Below are 20324 nucleotides of genomic sequence, written 5' to 3'. Positions count from 1 at the left end.
AAACACAACTTTTTACGTATTTTACATACCCATGGTTATCTTGATTTATAATAAATTGCTTCCGCCATACCGTGTATTTTTGTTGAGTTTGGTTTGGTAGGATCTTAACAACCACCTTCACTTAAGTAGATGCTCATTAGGTGCATCTTTCCTATGTTCCAAAGCAAAAGGCATTTTTAACTCATTTCTATAAACTTAACTCATTTTCATGAGCTTAAATTCTTATAATGTAACTTCAAACAGTTGTATTACATTCACTAAGGTCGAACAAACAGATATGCGCTTACCCTACGTTCTGAAGTTAATGAAATTTACTGCTTTTTTCACTGAGTTAAAAAGTGGTAAAAGTTACTTCAACCAAATTCCACTCAAATTTTTCCAATTTTTATGATTCTTGTTGAATTGGATCTAATAGGATCTTAAGAAAAAAATATTCTTAGGTAGAATCAAAACAGTTGCATTCACCCTATGTTCCTGAGCAAAAGATTCAATTCCATTCAATGGTTTAAAAATTTGAAAAAGTTATTCCAATCTGTTGATTTTTTATCAATTTAAAAAAATATTTTTTTTATTTAGGGGAGAGGGGGGCCTGTATCTCGTCAGTATGTGGGTAAAAAATTAGATTTGTTCTAGAAAGTTGTGCGAAATTGACTAAAATTCATTGTAGAAAACAAAGAAAAAAAAAATGTTTGGATTGAGTTACATACATTTTTCTAAAAAGTGCTGCAAAAAACCTCCAAGAGATCTTTTTTCTTTGTTTTGATATTCTCTACCAACTCACACGAAATCGGGAAAAGTTGCCCCGACCCCTCTTCAATTTGCGTGAAACTTTGTCCTAAGGGGTAACTTTTGTCCCTGATCAGTGATCACGAATCCAAGGTCCGTTTTTTGATATCTCGAGAAAGAGGAGCGATACGACCCCTTCAATTTTCGAACTTGCGAAAAAAGACATGTTTTTCAATCATTTGCAGCCTGAAACAGTGATGAGATAGAAATTTGGTGTCAAATAGGGCGTCCAATTTTCCCGGGTTTTAAATTTCCCGGGAAACGGGAAAAATATTTTATTTTTTTAATATTTGAAAAGCTTGAAATTTTATTGAAAATGTAAAAAAAAAATAAAATGCGAAAACAATGTAAAATATAAAGTATATTTTGAATTTCATGTTAAATATAAAATATATTTTACAAATTATTTATAAGATACTATTGCCAACTAGGAAAATCGGGACTACAGTCTGAATAGGTGCAGGAGATTTTAGAGCAATAAACTTGGAAATCGGCGTACTTATTGTTTTGTTATGTTCCTGTTCAAACCGAAGTCATTCAAAACATTATGCAGAAAAATGGCTCAAATAGCTGTCTTAATTCGTAACATTTGTCTTGATTTAACCAATATTACAGTGTTTTATGAAAAATAATTTAATATGTTTTTTTTTTCAAATAAAAAATCATAAATATACTACAATTTTTGGCTTTTGGGTGTTTTTAAAACCACTTTGAGTCAGGGATATTAAAAAACCTCAAATAACAAATAATGAAAATTTAGGACCTTTTAAAAAAAATGCTTTAAAATTCTAATCCATTACTAAATATTCAACTTGTCATCTATTTCCACAACCAAATCTGAATTTTCAGACCAAAATTTGTTTTTTTTTTTCAATTTCGGGAATTCCCGGGACAAATTATAAAAAATCCCGGGATTCGGGAATTCCCGGTTTTGGAAAAATCCCGGGAATTTTGTCCCGGGAATTCCCGGGATGGACGCACTAGTGTCAAAGGAACTTTTATGTAAAATAAGACGCCCGATTTGATGGCGTACTCAGAATTCCGAAAAAACGTATTTTTCATCGAAAAAAACACTAAAAAAGTTTTAAAAACTCTGCCATTTTTTTATGTTCTTTTTGAATCTACATTGACCCAGAAGGGTCATTTTTTCATTTAGAAGAAAAAATTTCAATTTAAAATTTCGTGTTTTTTCTAACTTTGCAGGGTTATTTTTTAGAGCAGTGTTTCTCAACCGGTGAGGAATTCCCCCCTGGGGGGGAATTTAGCCATTCTAGGGGGTGAATGAGGGTTCAATAAACATCCAATTTCTTAAATCATTATCTGACACATTCTTTGCAGCTTTCAATTTCTTTGACTAGTAATCACAACATTTGTTTTTTCCCAAAAAATAATTATGAAAGTTTCATTTTCTCTTAATTTTGACATTTCTTGAAACAATAAATGATTTTTTAAATATTTCTCAGGCATTTGTATTTTTTTGGACACAAGATTTTTTTTTGTGACAGACTTTTTCGCTGGATTCTATAAGATTTTTGTAACCTTTTAACAAGATCATTTTTTTGAAAAATAATTGGAAATTGAAAAAAAGTTTTTCAAATATTATTTAAGATTATTTGAATTCTTCACTTTTTTTAGAGCAATCTGTCTTCTGTCGCAGATATTTTTTTTTATATTTGTACATATTTTATAATTGTATTTATAATTGTAATTAAAACGAAAAGAAGGAATAGAATACCAGCTTTTTTTTTAAAGAAAAAATGATCAAATAAACAAACTATCGTTCAAATTTAAACCTGCGAAATCGTCAAATTGTCTGTAAGTTTTTTTTTAATAAAAATAAAACGTTTTCAAATACCTTCTATAGTTTATTGCGTATTTTACACATCAATTTGTTATGAAAATTGTAATCTATTTGCAAACCTGAAAAAGATGCAATTATACTTGTGCAAAAAAATAAAAAAGGGAGGGGGGGGGGAATGAAGTTCTTGCAAATCAGTCAAGGGGGGAATGGATCGCAAAAGGTTGAGAAACACTGTTTTAGAGTGTATCAATGTTCTACAAAGTAGATCAGACAACTACAAATTTTTTGATATATAAACATAAGGGGTTTGCTTGTAAACATCACGAGTTATCGCGATTTTACGAAAAAAAGTTTTGAAAAAGTAAAGTAAAAGAAAGTTATATTGAGTATAGAAAGTTTTCAGCACAAGCTCAGAAGGATTACCGAGTTGAATAAATTAATAAAATTTTAAATTTTGCAACTAGCTGATTGCATATCCCTTTGAATTGATTTTTTTCGTCAGGATAAAAGTTATTTGACGTCTAGATAAGTGTCGAATTCCAAAGCAGTACACGGATAGCAATCCTGTAAGCTAATCCGGTAACTCTGTGTTGCTGAATTCGACAACATGGAAACATTTCCAACAATGTTTACGATTTTGAAAACATTTACAGCGAAATCGGGAAAAATGTTGATGATTTTGGTAACATTTCAGTGTTTACGAATTCGGATTTCTTTCGGTGTATCGAAAATTATTACTTCTGGATGCTAAAAAGTATGCCATTTTGTCATTCGAAAATGACAGGAAAAAATAATGGTTTTACAAAGGAATTGCAAAAAAAAAACGAGATTTTGAAGTTAAGTAAAACCTTTTCAAATGAGCATAATCACAAATTTCTTTGCCAACATACAGATTTGAATAAATCCACGTATAATCAGCACTTGTATTTGTTTGGAAAACCAAATACTTCAAAAAAGCTTCTTTTGAAATTCCCTTTTATGGTATGAATCATAGCCAACGAAAAGATCTCGAACACTCAAGATACCTTGAAGCGTTGTTTTTCCTGTTCGACGTCCATCTGTATTGTCTGCATGCGTTTACCTTTTTTATCAACACCCCCTCGTTTGCGACATGATAATAGCCCTAGAGCAGGTGTTATCAAAAACATCTTAATTCTTCTTTGGCCGTGGTCTCTCTCACGTGCGTCAACAGATCAGCAAACGATAAACATTTTTATTTCTTCCACAAACAAAATTCGCAATAAACAAATTTCTTGCCAGCGGAGTCAGAAAGAAAACATGTTTCCCTTCGTTTTATTATTTATTTATTTCTTAAATTAACACTCCATCATATTCTAAATTCACCGTTGCCGGTGTGTTGCCTTGCGGACCTCTTCCGGCAGCTCCAGATAGTCGATGTCCGGGAACTCGCCGTCGTCCTCGTGCGGAACCGGTCGGTAGTTCCAGTGCTGCACCAGCGGGCGGCCGTACCGGTCGATCGACAGGTAGTTGAACAGCTCCTTGTCCAGGAAGTGGGTCCGCATGGGCAGGGCGTTACCCGGGATGGGAATGTCCTCGGTCAGGGCCCAGATCGAGATCTTGGATGTTTTGAAGTTCTGCGTGCGAGATGGAACGAATGAAAGTGGGGGGTAATTTAGATAAGTCGAGCAAACATCACCCTAAGGGATGAACAAGCAAACGTAAATAAAGTTATCGTCGCGGATTAAATCGTAAAATCTATCGGTATTACCACGTTACAAGTTACGGTTATTGTTTGGCCGCTGCAGGAGAGCTGACTCGTCATCGATCTGGTGGAGTTCTGCTGTTTAAGAAGAGGTGTTAGCTGTAAATCGCCAATTAGCAACATTATTTATACACCACGTTGCTGCTGGATCTCTTTAGTTTCCTTGTGACCTTTTCGGAGTGACCACTCTGACAGCTGCTGTAATGGTCACTCACTGAAATGAACTCTAACCATTCAATGATAACACGTTCAACCTCGGTGAACTCACTTATCAGCTTGGACGGCAATACTTTGAAAAGATCTCGCAGCGATCTTAACCAGGGCAGTGAGATGGGTGAAGTCACCGATTTGGCTGATCTGTGGTCCAAAATCCATGGAATGTTTTCGAGCTCTGCCACAATCATGGAAGAAAAATTCAACACTATCGAATCCAAAATTGACTCCTGCAAAACGGATCTCGAGGAGCGTATTGGTGGCATCGAGCTTAAGCTTGCCGAGTTGCGGAACGAGTGCCACTCGAGTGTTCAAAACATCGCTCAAACTGTGGACGTCATACGCCATGACCTGGATATTACTGCAGAGGGCATCAATCGACTTGGTAGATCTCAAGATATTCTTATCTCTGGGGTTCCCTACACACAAAATGAAAATTTGCTCGGTCTGTTCAGGAACATGGCAAACACACTTGGGTACAAAGATAATCAACTCCCCATGGTCTCGCTCAGACGTATGGCTCGCGACCCTATCGCACCCGGAACGATGCCTCCAATCGTGTGCCAATTTGCCCTGAAGAACGTTAGAGACGAATTCTACCGCAGTTACCTCAACCTGAAGACCCTCAGCTTGCGCAACTTTGGATTCGACAGTGACAACCGTGTGTACATCAACGAAAACCTCACCGAGCAAGCCAGACAGATTCGAAGTGAGGCTCTGAAACTCAAGAAGAAGGGGAGGCTGCTGAGGGTTTACTCCAGAGACGGCGTCGTTTTCGTGAAGGGACCTGGTGCTGCTGATGCCGTCGCGTGCCACACGCTGGACAAGCTGTTCCACCACGTCAAATAACCTTTCCTCAAAAGCGCTCTCTCTCCTTCCCCCACCTCCTTTGTTTCCCTTCCTTGAGTTTTTTCCGTGAATCCCCACCCCTCCTGAAAGTCAATTTGTGAAAATAGTTCACCAATCAAACCTATCCTCGCTAAATCATTCATCCCGCCTCGATTTTCCCTTGAATCCGATCCCTTATTTCCCGTGAATCCATCCTTCCTGAAAGTCTGTTGCTGAAGAAAAAAAATACTACGCTTGCTGATCAAATTGTTGCTGATGATGTCTGCTGTTGTTGCTGATGACGGTTTGCTGCTGCTGCTGATGACGGTTGCTGATGTCGCTGTTTTACGGATGCTGCTGTTGCTGGTGAGGTCGGCCGCTGTTGTCGATGACTGTTGTTCCTGTCGGCGATGTCGTAAGCTACCGTTTTTGCTGTAGTGCTGGTACTACCGTGCTGGATGCAGAGGCGCTATCAATGGCCGTAACTTACTAAGATAGTTGTGTTACTTTATGTTTGATTGATTTAATCCTAGACGGCCCATATTTCAAGAAAAGTGAATTCAATAATTAGTTATAAGATATGCTTCTCAAATCCTAGTTGTAATTTTCGTGTGGTGGGTATGGCAGTTGGGTTTCCTCTGAAGTCAATTTGCAGTTGGTTCTACGATGTTGAATAGTGGATCCGTTCACAACACCCCTTCAAATTCATTCATTCCACGTGCGGTCATCAATGCTTGTTTAAATAATGAAAAATTGAATATTTCTCACATCAATGTTCAAAGCCTTTGTGCTCGACAGTTCACTAAATTCAATGAACTTAAAATGTCTTTTATTGACAACAAAATTGATATCATTTGTATGACAGAAACTTGGTTAAGTGATAAGATTACCGATTCGATGATTGAAATTGATAATTTCCAACTGGTTAGAAATGACCGAAATCGACAAGGAGGAGGTATTTGTGTATATTATCGAAAGAATTTGAATTGCCGCATTGTTAGTAAATCGATATCTTCTCCATACTTTCATACAACTGAATTTTTGTTGCTGGAAATGCAATGCGGTTTGAACAAATTTCTACTAGGAGTTTACTATAATCCACCAACTTCTGATTGTTCTGGTCTTCTGGCATCCCACTTTGAAGAGTATAACATAAAATATGATTCAACCTTTTTTATAGGTGATTTCAATACTAATTTGATGAAAGATTCGAATAAATCACGAAGTTTTCGTGATGTTCTGGAAAGAAAGTCATTTGTTTGTATAAACGATGAGCCAACATTCTTTCATAATACTGGTTGTTCTCAGCTCGATCTTCTTTTGACTGACTCTCCGCAACTTATTATAAAAAATGATCAAATTTCTATGCCAGGTGTGTCAAGTCATGATATGATAATTGCCTCATTAGATATTGATTTCAATTCTGAAAAAAATATTATTTATTATAGAGATTACAATAACTTTAATGCGGCAGCTTTGCGTGATACCTTTTTTTCTTTCGACTGGAACTCTTTTTTGCGTATAACTGATCCTAATGATTTATTGGTCAGTTTTAATGAAAGACTTAAGGTGTTACATGAAGACTTTTTTCCCCTCAAGTGGTACAAACCAAGAGACAATCCTTGGTATAACAATGGTATTGAACTAGCTATCGTTAATAGAAATATTGCCTACAATAATTGGAAACGTAACAAAACTACTGATCTGCATAACAAATATAAAAGACTTAGAAATCGCGTAAATGAAACGATCAAACATGCCAAGGAAAATTATGAAAGAAGAATTATTAATACCAACGTTCCTAGTAAACAATTATGGAAAAATATTAAAAAACTTGGTGTTACTAAAACTAGTTCCACCCACAAAAGCTGCGAGTTTTCTCCTACAGACATTAATAATTTTTTTGCCTCTAATTTTACGTCCGATGATACTCTTTATGATGGTGTTTCAGGCTTTTCAAATGATGATGGTTTTCGTTTTCGACTAGTGGAAGATTTTGAGGTTGTTAATGCTGTATTTTCTATCACTTCAAATGCAATCGGTTTAGATGAAATACCAATTAAATTTGTTAAAATTATTCTACCCTTAGCATTATCTTATATTACTCATATTTTCAATTCTATTTTTCTGACTTCAATTTTTCCTAATGCATGGAAACGCGTAAAAGTTATTCCTATTAAGAAAAAAAATAATAGTACTTCTTTAAGTAATCTTAGGCCAATAAGCATTCTAAGTGCTCTTTCTAAAGCATTTGAAAAATTAGTAAAATCACAAATTTCAGAATATGTTAATCAAATGAATTTACTGAGTCCCTATCAATCAGGTTTTAGAAAACACCACAGCACTGAAACTGCGTTAATAAAAATACACGACGACATTGCCTTAAATTTAGATAAAAAGGGTATTGCTATTTTGCTCTTAATAGATTTCGCCAAGGCATTTGATCGTGTGTCACATACAAAACTATTGCATAAATTAAAATCTAAATTTAACTTTTCTTCTATGGCTGTTGATCTTATAAAGTCATATTTAAACGATCGAAGTCAAGCCGTTTTGTACAATGATGTCTTTTCTAGTTTTGTAATGATAAAATCTGGTGTCCCCCAAGGTTCAGTCTTGGGGCCAATTCTATTCTCGCTTTTTATAAATGATCTTCCATCGGTTCTAACTTTTTGTTCGGTGCATTTATTTGCTGATGATGTCCAAATTTACTTCAATGCTGATGTTAATTATAATCTTGATGTTGTTGCACGAAAAATTAATTCCGATCTTCATAGTGTTTGGCTCTGGTCTCAACGTAACTTGTTGTTTATAAATTCGTCTAAAACGCAAGCAATTCTATTCAGTCATTCCAAGATTAAAGTGAATCATCCCATGTTGTTTTTGAATGGTGACCTAATTGTTTTTGTTGATAAAGTTGTAAATCTTGGGGTAACCTTTATGTGTAATTTATGTTGGGAGACCCAAATCAACATTCAGTGTGGAAAAATTTATGGAACATTAAAGAAATTACATCTTGTAGCCAGACATCTAGACATAGCAACAAAAATTCGAATTTTTAAATCCCTGCTTTTTCCGCATTTTATTTATGGAGATTTCTTGTACACAAATGCATCTATGGCAGCCCTTGATCGACTTAGGGTGGCACTTAATTCATGTGTAAGATTTGTTTATAACCTTCCAAGAATATCTAGAGTTACTCACTTGCAGAAAACACTTATTGGATGTAATTTTTCGCAATTCTATAAATTTCGTTCATGTGTTAACTTGTTCAGAATAATTCATACTAAAAAACCAGAATATTTATATACTAAGCTCAGACCGTTAAGATCTACAAGAACTAAAAGTTTTTTGATACCGCAACATTCGTCTTTTTACTATAGTCAATCTTTCTTTGCAAGAGGGGTTGTGAATTGGAATCAATTAAGCATTAGTATCAAAAATAGTCATTCTTATAAAAATTTCAAAGAAAACCTACTGTCAGAACTCGCCAGCGTAAATTAGAATTAGGATAAAGAGAAGCATAGCATTAAGGAATCGATTTATCGATATTGAATTAAATCCTGCATCTGCACACTTTGTAACAAATTAAAAGGCTAAGCCTTAAGTTACATTATTTGAATTAAATAAATAAATAAATAAATAAACGGAATGTTTTAGTTTTGTTTTAAAAGTATCTTCTAAAATCCGTAATAATTTATAATTAATAGTCCTAACATTGAAGCGTAACATTCAGTAACAAGTCTTAACAAATAATCTCGTCCACCCAGAGCACGACATCTACTCACCTCCGGCAAACAGTGATGCTGCTGGCAGTAATAGTTCGTTGTACCATCCGAGTGACACCTCGTTCCATCCGGGAAGTACGAATCCACCCCAAGATCGTTCAAATCAAACCGTGGCGCATAGTACGCATCACTATCCGCCCGTTTGCAATAGATGGCACAACTCATCCACAACCGGTGACCATCATACGGCCCCTGAAGCCCACGCCCAGCCGGATCAAGTCTACTCAACAGCTTGCTAAACTCCTTACACCTAATATTTGCGTAAATCTCGATCGGTTGCCGTTTGTCCCGGCACAGTTGCTCATCGTCGCAAACGACCACGTCATACGTACTTCCCTCACATCCGGCGTCCGTGTTGACCGGCTTCGGATTATCACACTGCCTGGTTCTCTGTTGGAACCCACGAGACCGCTCCAAACATCCCGAGTTGCAGTCCTCAGTGACCCATTCGCCCCAACCTCCCTTAATCACATTCAGCGGTTTCTTTTTCTGCTTTGCGCAGCTTCCCCCGATGCACCACTGAAAACGCGAGCAAACTGTAAAATGGTTGCATACTTGTAGGCGATTTCAGTTACCTTGCTATCGCCACAGTCTGTTCCTTCTAGTGCGGGACCAGCGAAGTAAAATCCCGTGCGATGGGGCGTGCGACACTGGAGATTCTCGCAAATGCGTTCCAAGCCGGAAGTAGGGGCGAAGATTGCATCCTTGTCCCTATAATTGGGGAGGAGGACAATTATACAATCAGTTTCATTTATTTCTTCTAATTTGTGAGTTTAATTTCACCGAAAACTAACGATAAAGCCCGTAATTTCAATTATTCAAATTCATCGATACAATAATTTTAACCAAAGTCCAGATTCGATAATATGCAGTACTCGGAATATATCACTTTGGATAATAGAATAACAAAAATTGATTCTACTTGTCGTATTTCGATTTTTTAAGCTCATATATGTACTTAGAAATGCTTAAAAGTGATTTTGACATTTTTAATTTATTTAAAATGGCGGCAAACATGGCAGTTATGAAATATTGAGGTAATTTTTTTGTATTTTTCTAATCCGACTGAAACTTTTTTGGTGCCTTCAGTATGCCCAAAGAAGCCATTTTGCATCATTAGTTTGTCTATATAATTTTCCATACAAATTTGGCAGCTGTCCATACATTCCAAACCTCCCAAAAATATTCCGTTCACTTTTAAAAGTCGCATGGGTTCCCTGCACTTTTGCCACTAGTGAACAACAAAAACATCCCCTCCCAAATCCCCACGGGACTGTATGGGCGTAGCCTTGGAGCACAGTGTGGAAATTAACGTTCTTAGATATTTTTGGATGTACCGGGCAGCAATCAAATTGTCTAAGAATATTGAATTGACCATTGTGGCACCCCCTACAGCGTGGTGCAGACCCGTTATGCTATGCTATGCTATGCTAAATTTGGCAGCTGTCCATACAAAAATGATGTATGAAAATTCAAAAATCTGCACCTTTTGAATTAAATTTTTGATCGAATTGGTGTTTTGGGCAAAGTTGTAGGTATGGATAAGGACTGCGCTGAAAAAAATGATTCACGGTAAAAAATAATTATGGTTTTTTAATTAATTTTTTGTCACTAAACCTTGATTTGTAAAAAAAAACAATTTTATTTTTTTTCGTTTTTTGATATGTTTTAGGAGACATCAAATGCCAACTTTTCAGAAATTTCCAAGTTGTGCAAAAAATCGTTGACCGAGTTATGAATTTTTGAATCAATACTGATTTTTCAATAAATCAAAACATTGGTCGCAACAAAATTTCAACTTCATTTTTCGATGTAAAATCAAATTTGCAATCAAAAAGTACTTTAGTGAAATTTTGCTTATGCTATGCTTATGCTTATGCTAAAAAGTTCTTAAGTGAAATTTTGATACGATTTTGATACGGTGCACGTTTTCAAGTTAAATTCATTTTTACGTGACGTTTTTGAAAATAGTCGCAGTTTTTCATTTTTTTTAAATAAGTGCACATGTTTGCCCACTTTTCAAAAAAATTTTTTTTGAAAAGCTGAGAAAATTCTCTATATTTTGCTTTTTTGAACTTTGTTCATACGACCTTAAGTTGCTGAGATATTGCCATGCAATGGTTTAGGAAAGGAAAATTAAAAAAAATGAAAATTAATTATTTTGGGGAATTTTTTTATGACGAAAAGTGATTTAAAAGATCGGAATTTTATAATCACTAGATAAATAAATCTGCCCTATGATAAAAGAAGCCATTTTACATTATAAGTTTTCAATTGAGCATGAGCATGAGCATGAGAGACCACCCATGGTTGTCCTTCTCCGTTGCTGAACAGGACCATCAGCACAACCGGTCATACGCTTCAACGATCTAATGGTGTTTCCCTTATCAACAGCATGCATGAATGCGCTGAAAAGATAAAACATCACGATCATCAAAACTAGAGCCGGTGCGAATAGGAAACAGTCGTTGGCCACCAACGGCGCCCGCCATGTCAGTTTGTAGATCTCGAGGGGATGGGACGGGAATGTTAGTTAGCACAGGCTGCTACCAAGGGTGGGTTCTATACGATATCCACACCCCCGCGTGTGCCGGAAAACTACTTCTACTTGGGATTTTGTTAGTGGGGAAGGGTAATGGCCAGGATTCATCATAGAGGATAATGATGTGGCCCAATTATCAATGAATTTCGTTGAATAGGGTGATGTATTATGTATTCTCAAGGCAAATAATCGGATGATGCGGATGAGACCATTCCCGGTTATTCGGTGTTGAGTTTAGCATAAATGATTCAATCTTAGACAGCCGGCTGTGGAAAGATAGAATCAAAATTATGTGTGATTAAAAGGTGAAATATTAAACTCAGCGTTACATATTTACGTCGAGTTGACCTGAGACTATTTATACTTTTAAATTATTATAAGATAAGTTATGATGTTATCTGAAGGACTTGAACAATCGCGTTGAAACAATATTTGTCGCCGCGATTCGCGGGAAACGAATGGTCGAATTGAATGATAATTTATATTTTGCTAACGCAATTTAAAACGAATCTTCCCGTGAAACAATTGCAAATCATAGAACAAAGAAACCCGGCTGTGATGTGTATCAAATACATGACTAACGAGAAAAACACACCGACGACGATCGACAAAAACGGAACGCGAAAAAAGTGCGTCCCGACGGACAGGCACCGCGAAACAAACTCCATTTTACATTATAAGTTTTCCATTACAAAAATATGGAATACGAAAAAAAATCCTGGCTTTTTATCACAAAAAATAATTTCCAAAGTACGTAATTCTAAATTCTGGATTTTTGAAAACTGCAAATCTTGTACCAGAGATATTATAAAGAAGTGATTTTCAAAAAACAAATCCAAAATGTAACCTATCAAAATTGCATAAATTATTTCTAAATGCAAATTTAAATTTGCAACCGTAATTGTTTAAAAAAATCGGTAGAGTGCAACGTTTAAAGTAAGAAGCATTCTAAAGTATTTTTAAGGTTTAAGGTGAAACGGGACGCCTTCTTCTGTTCAACTTAAACCAATATCTGAACTCGACAGATTGCTTGCTATCGACCTATTTAGCATCTGCAAAAAATAAACAGAACTTCGTGTGTTAGGCCATTTTCCTTAAAAGTGCTTCCAAAAACTCGAGTCGTGGTTTCAACATGGCGCTGCCTTCCCGTTTCACCTTAAAGTTAAATTTGAATGAAAAATGAGTTTTCATTGGTATCATCTAAAAGGATTTAATTTTTCAACTCGCGATATCTCGAAAATTGTCTGTTCGATTTTCAATATTAATTAATGAAACTTTTGTACAACTTGCTGTTCTTTTCGATATAAATAAAAATTAAATTTTTGAATCTAGAGTTACCTTTTGAAATTTTTGAAATGGCCAAAAACAAATATTTTGATCGTTTTAAAGTGCAGGAATGTATTTTAAATTTAAAATTATAGAGGGATTTCGCGAGTTGAAAAATGGGGCTTTTAGATGATACTTATTAGAAAAACTCTTTGTTTAGCAAAGAGAAAATTGAGAGGCAGTCCAATCAACAAAGTTAGAAAAAAAACATCTGAGCTTTTCAAAGTTGTTTTTTTGCAGGGTTGGATGAGTCTTTAAAAAATAATTATGCACATGTTTTGATACAATTTACCTTAAAATACCTATATTTTGAAAAGGCAGCACTTTATCAAAAATAAGTTAAGTAATTTTCGGTTGAAAATTTTTTTTGCTCTTAAAAATTACCTTTGAATATTTTTTGAAAATATTTTATTTTTTTTACAAAAAATATTTGAAAACAAATACTGCTGTACCAGATTGTGCACTATCCCGAACTTCAGCGCAAAACATGCTTTCATTGATAAATTAACACACATAAAAAAATAAAATAAAAAATGGAAATTAAACTTTTAGTGATAAAAATCCACTAAAAATGGGAAATTTTTGAAAACTGCAACTTTGTCCAAGACACTAAATCGATCACAAAAATACATTCTCAAGATGCAAATTTTCGAATATTATCATGCCCAATTTGTATGATCAGATTTGATTATGGAATTGAATTAAATCGAACTTAGTCTTTCATACTGCCACTGTTCGCATAAATGCCCCATATTCAAACAAACAGCAAGCTGAAAAGAAATGCAATTTGACTTGCCCACTAATAGTTTATCCATAGATTTTCCTATAGTAATCGGCTCCCCTCCCACTAACATTTACACACAAGATCCTCTGTAATTACTCTTAGCTTTAAGTAAAATGTAATTACAAAAGCCGACTCGGTCCTAACCAGGTCCCAGCACCGAAAAGGACCTAATAAAAATAATTTTATGAAAAAAAGAGTTACCTATAGAACAAAGAACTAACACTTTGTGGTTCCAAGGACCAGACTGCATCAATTACTCAAAGTGATTAAAACACATTTGAGACGTTTATGTGAACAGGGGCAGTATAGAAACTTGTGAATTCATACTCACACCAACAATATCTCGCACTGCCTTTTGGAAGTAAACACCTGCCCAGGATACCCGTTGAACTTCCAAGCATCCAACTCTTTCTGAGTCTTGGTCGGTGAGTCGAACAAGCAGTCGGCCCAACTAAAAATTATTCTCATTTAATACAGATCAATTTAAAAAAATAATAACAAGTAACTCACGCAAGTTGCTTCAACGCCGCCGCACTACAACTGGACCACGTGGTTTCCCCTTGCGTTCCCCTCGAAGGTGACATCACGTAGCCATCCTTGGCACACGGATTCCCCGCCGAGTCGTGATGCATTCCTAAACTAAATTGTTTCAAATGGAGTTAAGTTCGATCCAGATGATTTCGTCATCGATTACCTGTGCCCAATTTCATGCGCCGAAACGTACACCGAAGTGAACCCAGCCGATGGATAGGGCTTCCCAAACACGCTGGTCGTTCCAAACTCCGCAATCACGCAGGCGTACTCCCCCAGACAGACACCGCCAACGGTGGCCAGTCCCATGGTGACCCCGTTCCGGCGGCCATTCTCAATCGCGTAAAAGTCCAACCCGGACACGTACAGCGCCAAATCCCAGTGATTCGGATCTCCGTCGTTCCCGGTATTTAATATGTTCTGATACGCGCAAAACGAATCCAGCAGCGATTCCCGCTCGCCACCGTGGTGTGGCATTCCTTTAGGCTGCTTTTTCATGATCTCCAAGTAGACAACCGTAATGTCCACCGGAGAACCAAGCGAGGGATGATGGTACAGAGCTTGGATGGCATTCACGTACGCCAGGATGAAGTCCTTCAACTTCAAATCGTCGTTGTCGAAATGTGGCGCGAAGATCCTGTAGGCTGCTTCATCAAAAAACAGTCCCAGCTCGATGGTCAGCTTGCGAAGTCGTTGGTTCCCCATCGCTGGAACATCCAGCTCGACCTCGTCCAACCCATCTAGGGTGTAGTTCCGTTCGGCTAAAGTATCCCCCAACAGGTGGACATCGTTGTTGATCGTGGGTTGCTTGTTCAGAATGTTCTTCCGGTCTAGGACGTCGTCCACGTTGATGACACTCTCGAAAGTGGTTTGCTTGATCAGGTGCAGGTTTTGGGACTCTAGCAAGAAGTGGCCGTACAGCGATGGGACCAGATTACGTAAACGCTCGTTCAAGGGTTGGATTTCGAGTGTGCGGTTAGGTAGGAAGACGATGCCGTGCTGAAAGTGGACAAAGTTATTGAACTTTATAATATATTCATGCAATTTTTCGAGAACAGTTCTTAGATAAATTTTTGAAATTAAATTGATACTGGGTTTCCTACGAATTTCAGCCTTAAAGTTTGGGGAGGGAATTGATTTCGTAAAATTGAGAATGCTATAAACAAAATTTATTTACTTTAACAAAAAATTTATGAAAAAATATGTTAAGTAAGAGCAATTCCAGCTCAAATCAGGATTTTTTCTGGTACTTTTGTACCCGACCCTCTCCGATTTCAATGAAACTTTTTAGACATGTTATCCTAGGCCTATATAAGCCATTTTTGTGTATATGGAGCCAGTTGCACTCGATAATGACATTTGAGAAGGGCGTAAGGGTTTTAAATATTTTTGTATTTTGTAATTTAAATATTGCTGTATCTCTAAGCCGTTACATCGTATCAAAAAGTGGTCAAAAAAAACTTGTAGGAAATTAGTCGGGCTTTTTGATAAAAAATACACTGAAAGAAAAATACACGCCAATTCTATGCGATTTTTCAATTTTTAGGTTTAAAAGTTAAATTTAAAGGTGATGTCACGATTATTTTTCGCTCAAAATTTTTGTGAAAATAGCTTAAAATGTGACAAAAAGACTCATGAAAAATGCATGTCTCTCCTAAAAAAAAGCACAAATCATTTACTAAAACTGTTTTTTTTTTGTTTTGAAAAGGGGTCTTAACGTCAAAATTTTCAAAAACCGATAGCGGGAATTGATTCCTCAGACAATTTTACATAAAAGTCTCCATATTGACCATTGTCCTATATCCAATATTTGTGAAGATACAGCGGTTTTAAAAATAAAAATGTTGAAAAAATAGGTTTTTAGTGGTTTTTGGCAATGTCTAACTATATGGCAGACTTGATTTTTCAGTCTCGCAAATATTTTTACCGGAAAGCTCGTCCAATTTCACATAAGTTTGTCATACGATGTCATTATCGAGTGCAACTGGCTCCATATACACAAAAATGGCTTATATAGGCCTAGTTTCATTGAAATCGGAGAAATCTGATTTGAGCTGGAATTGCTCGTAAATGAAAAGTTCCAATTTATTAGAAATTGATTTTAAGGTTCTTTGAACACTTCTCTACTTAGCTTCCATACCATTCCGTTTAAACTTATTTTGTATTTTCTATTTTGCAAGAATATCTTCAACCTACACAGAAAAAAAATAATGTAAATTTGGAAGCTTTAATTTTGGAAGGTTGAATATTACCTCTTTTATGATGTAATTTTACCTCAATTTAGACTGAAAAAGTGACATTACACCAGAAAAGTGGTAAAATTACACCTTTTTTCTGACATAAAAGATGTACCCCTTCCCAGATGTAATATTACCATGATTTTTTTTTCTGTGTATCATTGTCAACCCAGCTATCTATATTATCAATACTTAATGGTATTTACAATTTTTCTTGTTTTAATCCTTTTAGGCTTGAATTAAAAAAAAATGATGGGAAAAGGATTTTTGAGACCATACGAAGGTTATAGGCTCGTTAAGAAAATTTTAATATTTGGGTCAATATGACCCATCAGTCCAGAAAGGGTTAAAACATGTGGAACTGTGAAACACTAATTTGCATTTCATGCCTTTGAATTCAGATATTCTAGGTTTTAAATCGAATAAAAATACATCACAGAGATGTTGATCAATTGCATTTTTTTAGTGCAAAGTCTAAAATACTTGTAACCTTATTTCATTGAAAACCCAATAAAAGAAAACAAAAAACCTTTAAAATTTCTTGAAAAATCGGAAAACAAAAAAAAAAAACATTGAACAAACGTGTGGTTCTCACCTATTTACAAATCTTATATTATTTGTATCTTTTAATTTAAATGAAACTTTGTTCATACATTCCCTCTATCATAACAAAATTGCATCATTAGTTTCCATACAATTTGAGGGTTGGTAATATAAAATGGGTACGTAACAATATGAAAATCTGTATTTTGAGATGGGATGTTCTGATCGATTTGGTGACTTCGTCAAAATTATTAATTGTAATCAGGACTGTTAACAAACTATTAATTGAAAATAAAAACACCCAATTCTTTATTTATTTATTTTAACTTAAAGTAGGATTCCCTAACAACATTTTTATTAATTCCAGAGATATGATTTTTGAAAAAAAAAAAGATTTTTGTAAAATATTATTGAAAATTTTTATTGTCACTTTTGGGTTATAATTTTCGGAAATTTTTAAAGTACTTTATGAGCTGAGACATTTTCCTGCAAATTTTCTCTCCAAGACTGAACTAATTTTACAATAAGTTTCCAAGATTCTCATAAAGAATTCGAATCTCTCGATTCGACTAGTTAAAGATGAAACTTTTGTGAAATTTTCTGTTGTTTTAAATGAAAATAATTTCAATAAAAAAAACTTTAAAGTTTAGTCTAAAATATGAAATGTGAAAAATTCTCGATTTGTAAACAATTCCAAGATTCATGAATAATTTTAAAATTTTGAAATTGTTTTTATTGAAGAGATCAGAAAATTTCCAATAAAATCGAATCAAAAGTTTCCGAGCTATCATCATTTGAAAACTAAAGGCTAATTAGGTGACACTCAGAAAAACTTATATTTATCGATTAGAATTCTTTGTGAGGCTGTATTTCAGAATTTTTCAAATCTAAAAAAAAATGTTCAGCATTTCAAAAATATTTTTTCAGTTTTTATATAAAAATAAAATAGTAGTTTATGTAACAAGTTGCAAAAAGACATTTTTTTAAGCACGAGTCGTACATTTATCCAACGAGGTTTACCGAGTTGGATAAATACGATGAGTGCTGAAAAAAAAACAAGTTTTGCAACGAGTTGCTTACAACATTTTTTTGCAATTCCGAAAAACGCTTGTGTTAAAGTTCAAAACAAAAAAAAATATTGAAAAAATTTACTTTTCGATACTGGTGCTGAAAAGTTCAACTTTTCAGCACCCATTTCAGTTCTGAAAAGTTGAACTTTTCAGCACTGGGGTTGAAAGGTTATTATTTTCCATTTTGTTATTTTTGGTAGGGAAAAGTAGGCCGTTTCGTTTCTCCAGAAGGACAGGAAAAATTGACAGTTTCACAGCGGTATTGCAAAAAATGCTTTCAAAAAATTTAAAATTGTGAATCTCAAGACAAACATTTTCGTGTACAAAAATACCGAAATAATTTGCGAAAATTTAGAGAACTACGTAATTGTTATTTATTTAGAAAACATTATTTTGAAACAACGTTTCTTTTAGTATTTTCAATCAAATGGGACACTTTGAAGAAGAGAAAAGAACATCAGATCGGGAAGAGACGTTAACAACCAACAATATTTCTTTGGGTATTACAGTCCAGACTCAATTATCCGAAGGCCTCGTAAAAATTTTACTTCGGATAATCGAATCACGAAAAAAAATCGTTGTATTATTTGTATTTGTCCAGCTAAAGTATGACCCCTAAACTACGCTGTGATTTAGAATTTTTTAAATCAATCATGGCGGTCAAAATGGCGGTGATCAAATATTGACAAAAATCCATTTTGTAATTCAATAGGCAATTGATGTTAAAGGTAAGATAATAAAAAAATTTGTCATAATTCGATTACCGGAAGTCTCATACAAACCTTCGGATAATCGAAACTTCGGATGATCGAGGCTTCGGATAATCGAGTCTGGACTTTAGCTTGAAATTTGAAATTTAGTTTTTCAACACTCAAACGAACTGGTAGACATTTTTAGTCTTTTTTCTAAAAAATCTTTTAACTTTTTGAAAAATTAATCAAATTGGACGCTTTAGGTTGCAAAGAATCTAGATTTGTCTAAATTTAACTGTCAGAAAGGGGGGGGGGGGGGGGGGAGGTGGTTAAATAAAAACCCGAGCTTTTAAGTGTAAAAGTACCGTCATCAGGGGTGACATTGGATCTTTCGGGTGAGATTGGATCATACAAATTTCAGCATTTTTGTATGAACTAATCTCACCCACCAGACCCAATGTTACCCCTGATGACGGTAGTCAGAACTTCAAAATTTATGTCTCATGCAAATATCTGAGCAAAGCTCTTTTCAGTTTTAATTTATCATGTTTTCCTGACCATTGTTAGTGCACGTTTTCAAACTTACTTACGAAAAACGTTAATTTCAATCCATTCCAACACTCACATAATTCCGAAAATCACAACTCGTCACGGCCGCACTCGACTGGTGATCCACGTGCAGATAGTGGCAATCGTTCGCCCTCGCGTGAAGCAACTCTTCCCGGGTACTACCACCATCATCCCCGTTTCGCGTCACCACTCTGGTCCGCTTGGTCACCAGGTTGGTGCGCGTCCTTAACCTCAACCGCACTACGTCACTTTGAAACGGCACCCGTAACACTAACCCACCTCCTCCAGTTGTACGATTTAGGTCACTTGCGTACACGGGCTCATCACGGGGTGAGAACACCTCAAACAATGGCAACTCTTCGCGGTGGTTACTCCCAAAGTAATAACTCAGCTCGTGTTCATTCATAAGGTGCGGTAACTCCTTAAATTCCCATGACGTCACCGGTTTTACGACGCCGTAAAGAAGCACTAACGAGACAACGCGATTAAACTTGGAGGTGAGCATTTTTGCAAATTTGAATTTGTCACATATTTGCTTGGATTCAACTGTCCCCGCCGATTCTTCGCTCGATACTGTTACCGATCGGGGCCAGTTCCGGTGGTTTTATATACTTTCGCCGGAGGGACTGGGTCGGTTGGACACTTTGTGACCACGCGCGCCGTGTTTACCGTCATGCATCCCGCGGAATGTGACACATGTTGGTCTGGGCCGGTGGGGACAGTCGCGCGCAGAACCAGTAGCTGCCGTTGAGCCGAAACGCACATATTTTATGATATCAACAAACTGGGTTCTTTCTTTCGCCAGGTACTCTCTTTGCCGGCATTTTGGCTGAATGATACTGACCACAGATAAGTGGAGAAAACATAACAATAAGGCGAGCTTTGTAGTT

General features: G+C 35.8%; 1 protein-coding gene across 1 annotated transcript; it reads right to left on the bottom strand.

Annotated features, from left to right (window-relative positions):
• Positions 1-3874: 3874 nt before the first annotated feature.
• LOC120418319 (A disintegrin and metalloproteinase with thrombospondin motifs adt-2-like) lies at positions 3875-20051 on the bottom strand. The gene is made up of 7 exons (XM_039580647.2): positions 19490-20051; positions 14486-15321; positions 14302-14430; positions 14123-14242; positions 9715-9850; positions 9140-9658; positions 3875-4182 (listed from the first exon to the last, which is right to left on the bottom strand). Exons 1-7 carry the CDS (start codon positions 19937-19939, stop codon positions 3928-3930), a joined length of 2445 nt encoding a protein of 814 aa, XP_039436581.1. The 5' UTR covers positions 19940-20051; the 3' UTR covers positions 3875-3927.
• Between the last annotated feature and the right edge of the window lie 273 nt (positions 20052-20324).

The sequence above is a fragment of the Culex pipiens genome, chromosome 2, assembly GCF_016801865.2.
Source record: "Culex pipiens pallens isolate TS chromosome 2, TS_CPP_V2, whole genome shotgun sequence".
Classification (NCBI taxonomy): domain Eukaryota; kingdom Metazoa; phylum Arthropoda; class Insecta; order Diptera; family Culicidae; genus Culex; species Culex pipiens.
Note: the sequence above shows the minus strand (reverse complement) of the source record. Positions and strands in the feature narration are given on the sequence as shown.

Bases quoted from the DNA above. Each gene is read 5' to 3' on its own strand.
- LOC120418319 (XM_039580647.2), bottom strand. From the start codon at position 19,939: ATGCTCACCTCCAAGTTTAATCGCGTTGTCTCGTTAGTGCTTCTTTAC. The intron at 15,322-19,489 runs GTGAGTGTTGGA...GTCCACTTTCAG, and splicing joins GTTGTGATTTTCGGAATTAT to CACGGCATCGTCTTCCTACC. The intron at 14,431-14,485 runs GTAATCGATGAC...GAAACAATTTAG, and splicing joins GCGCATGAAATTGGGCACAG to TTTAGGAATGCATCACGACT.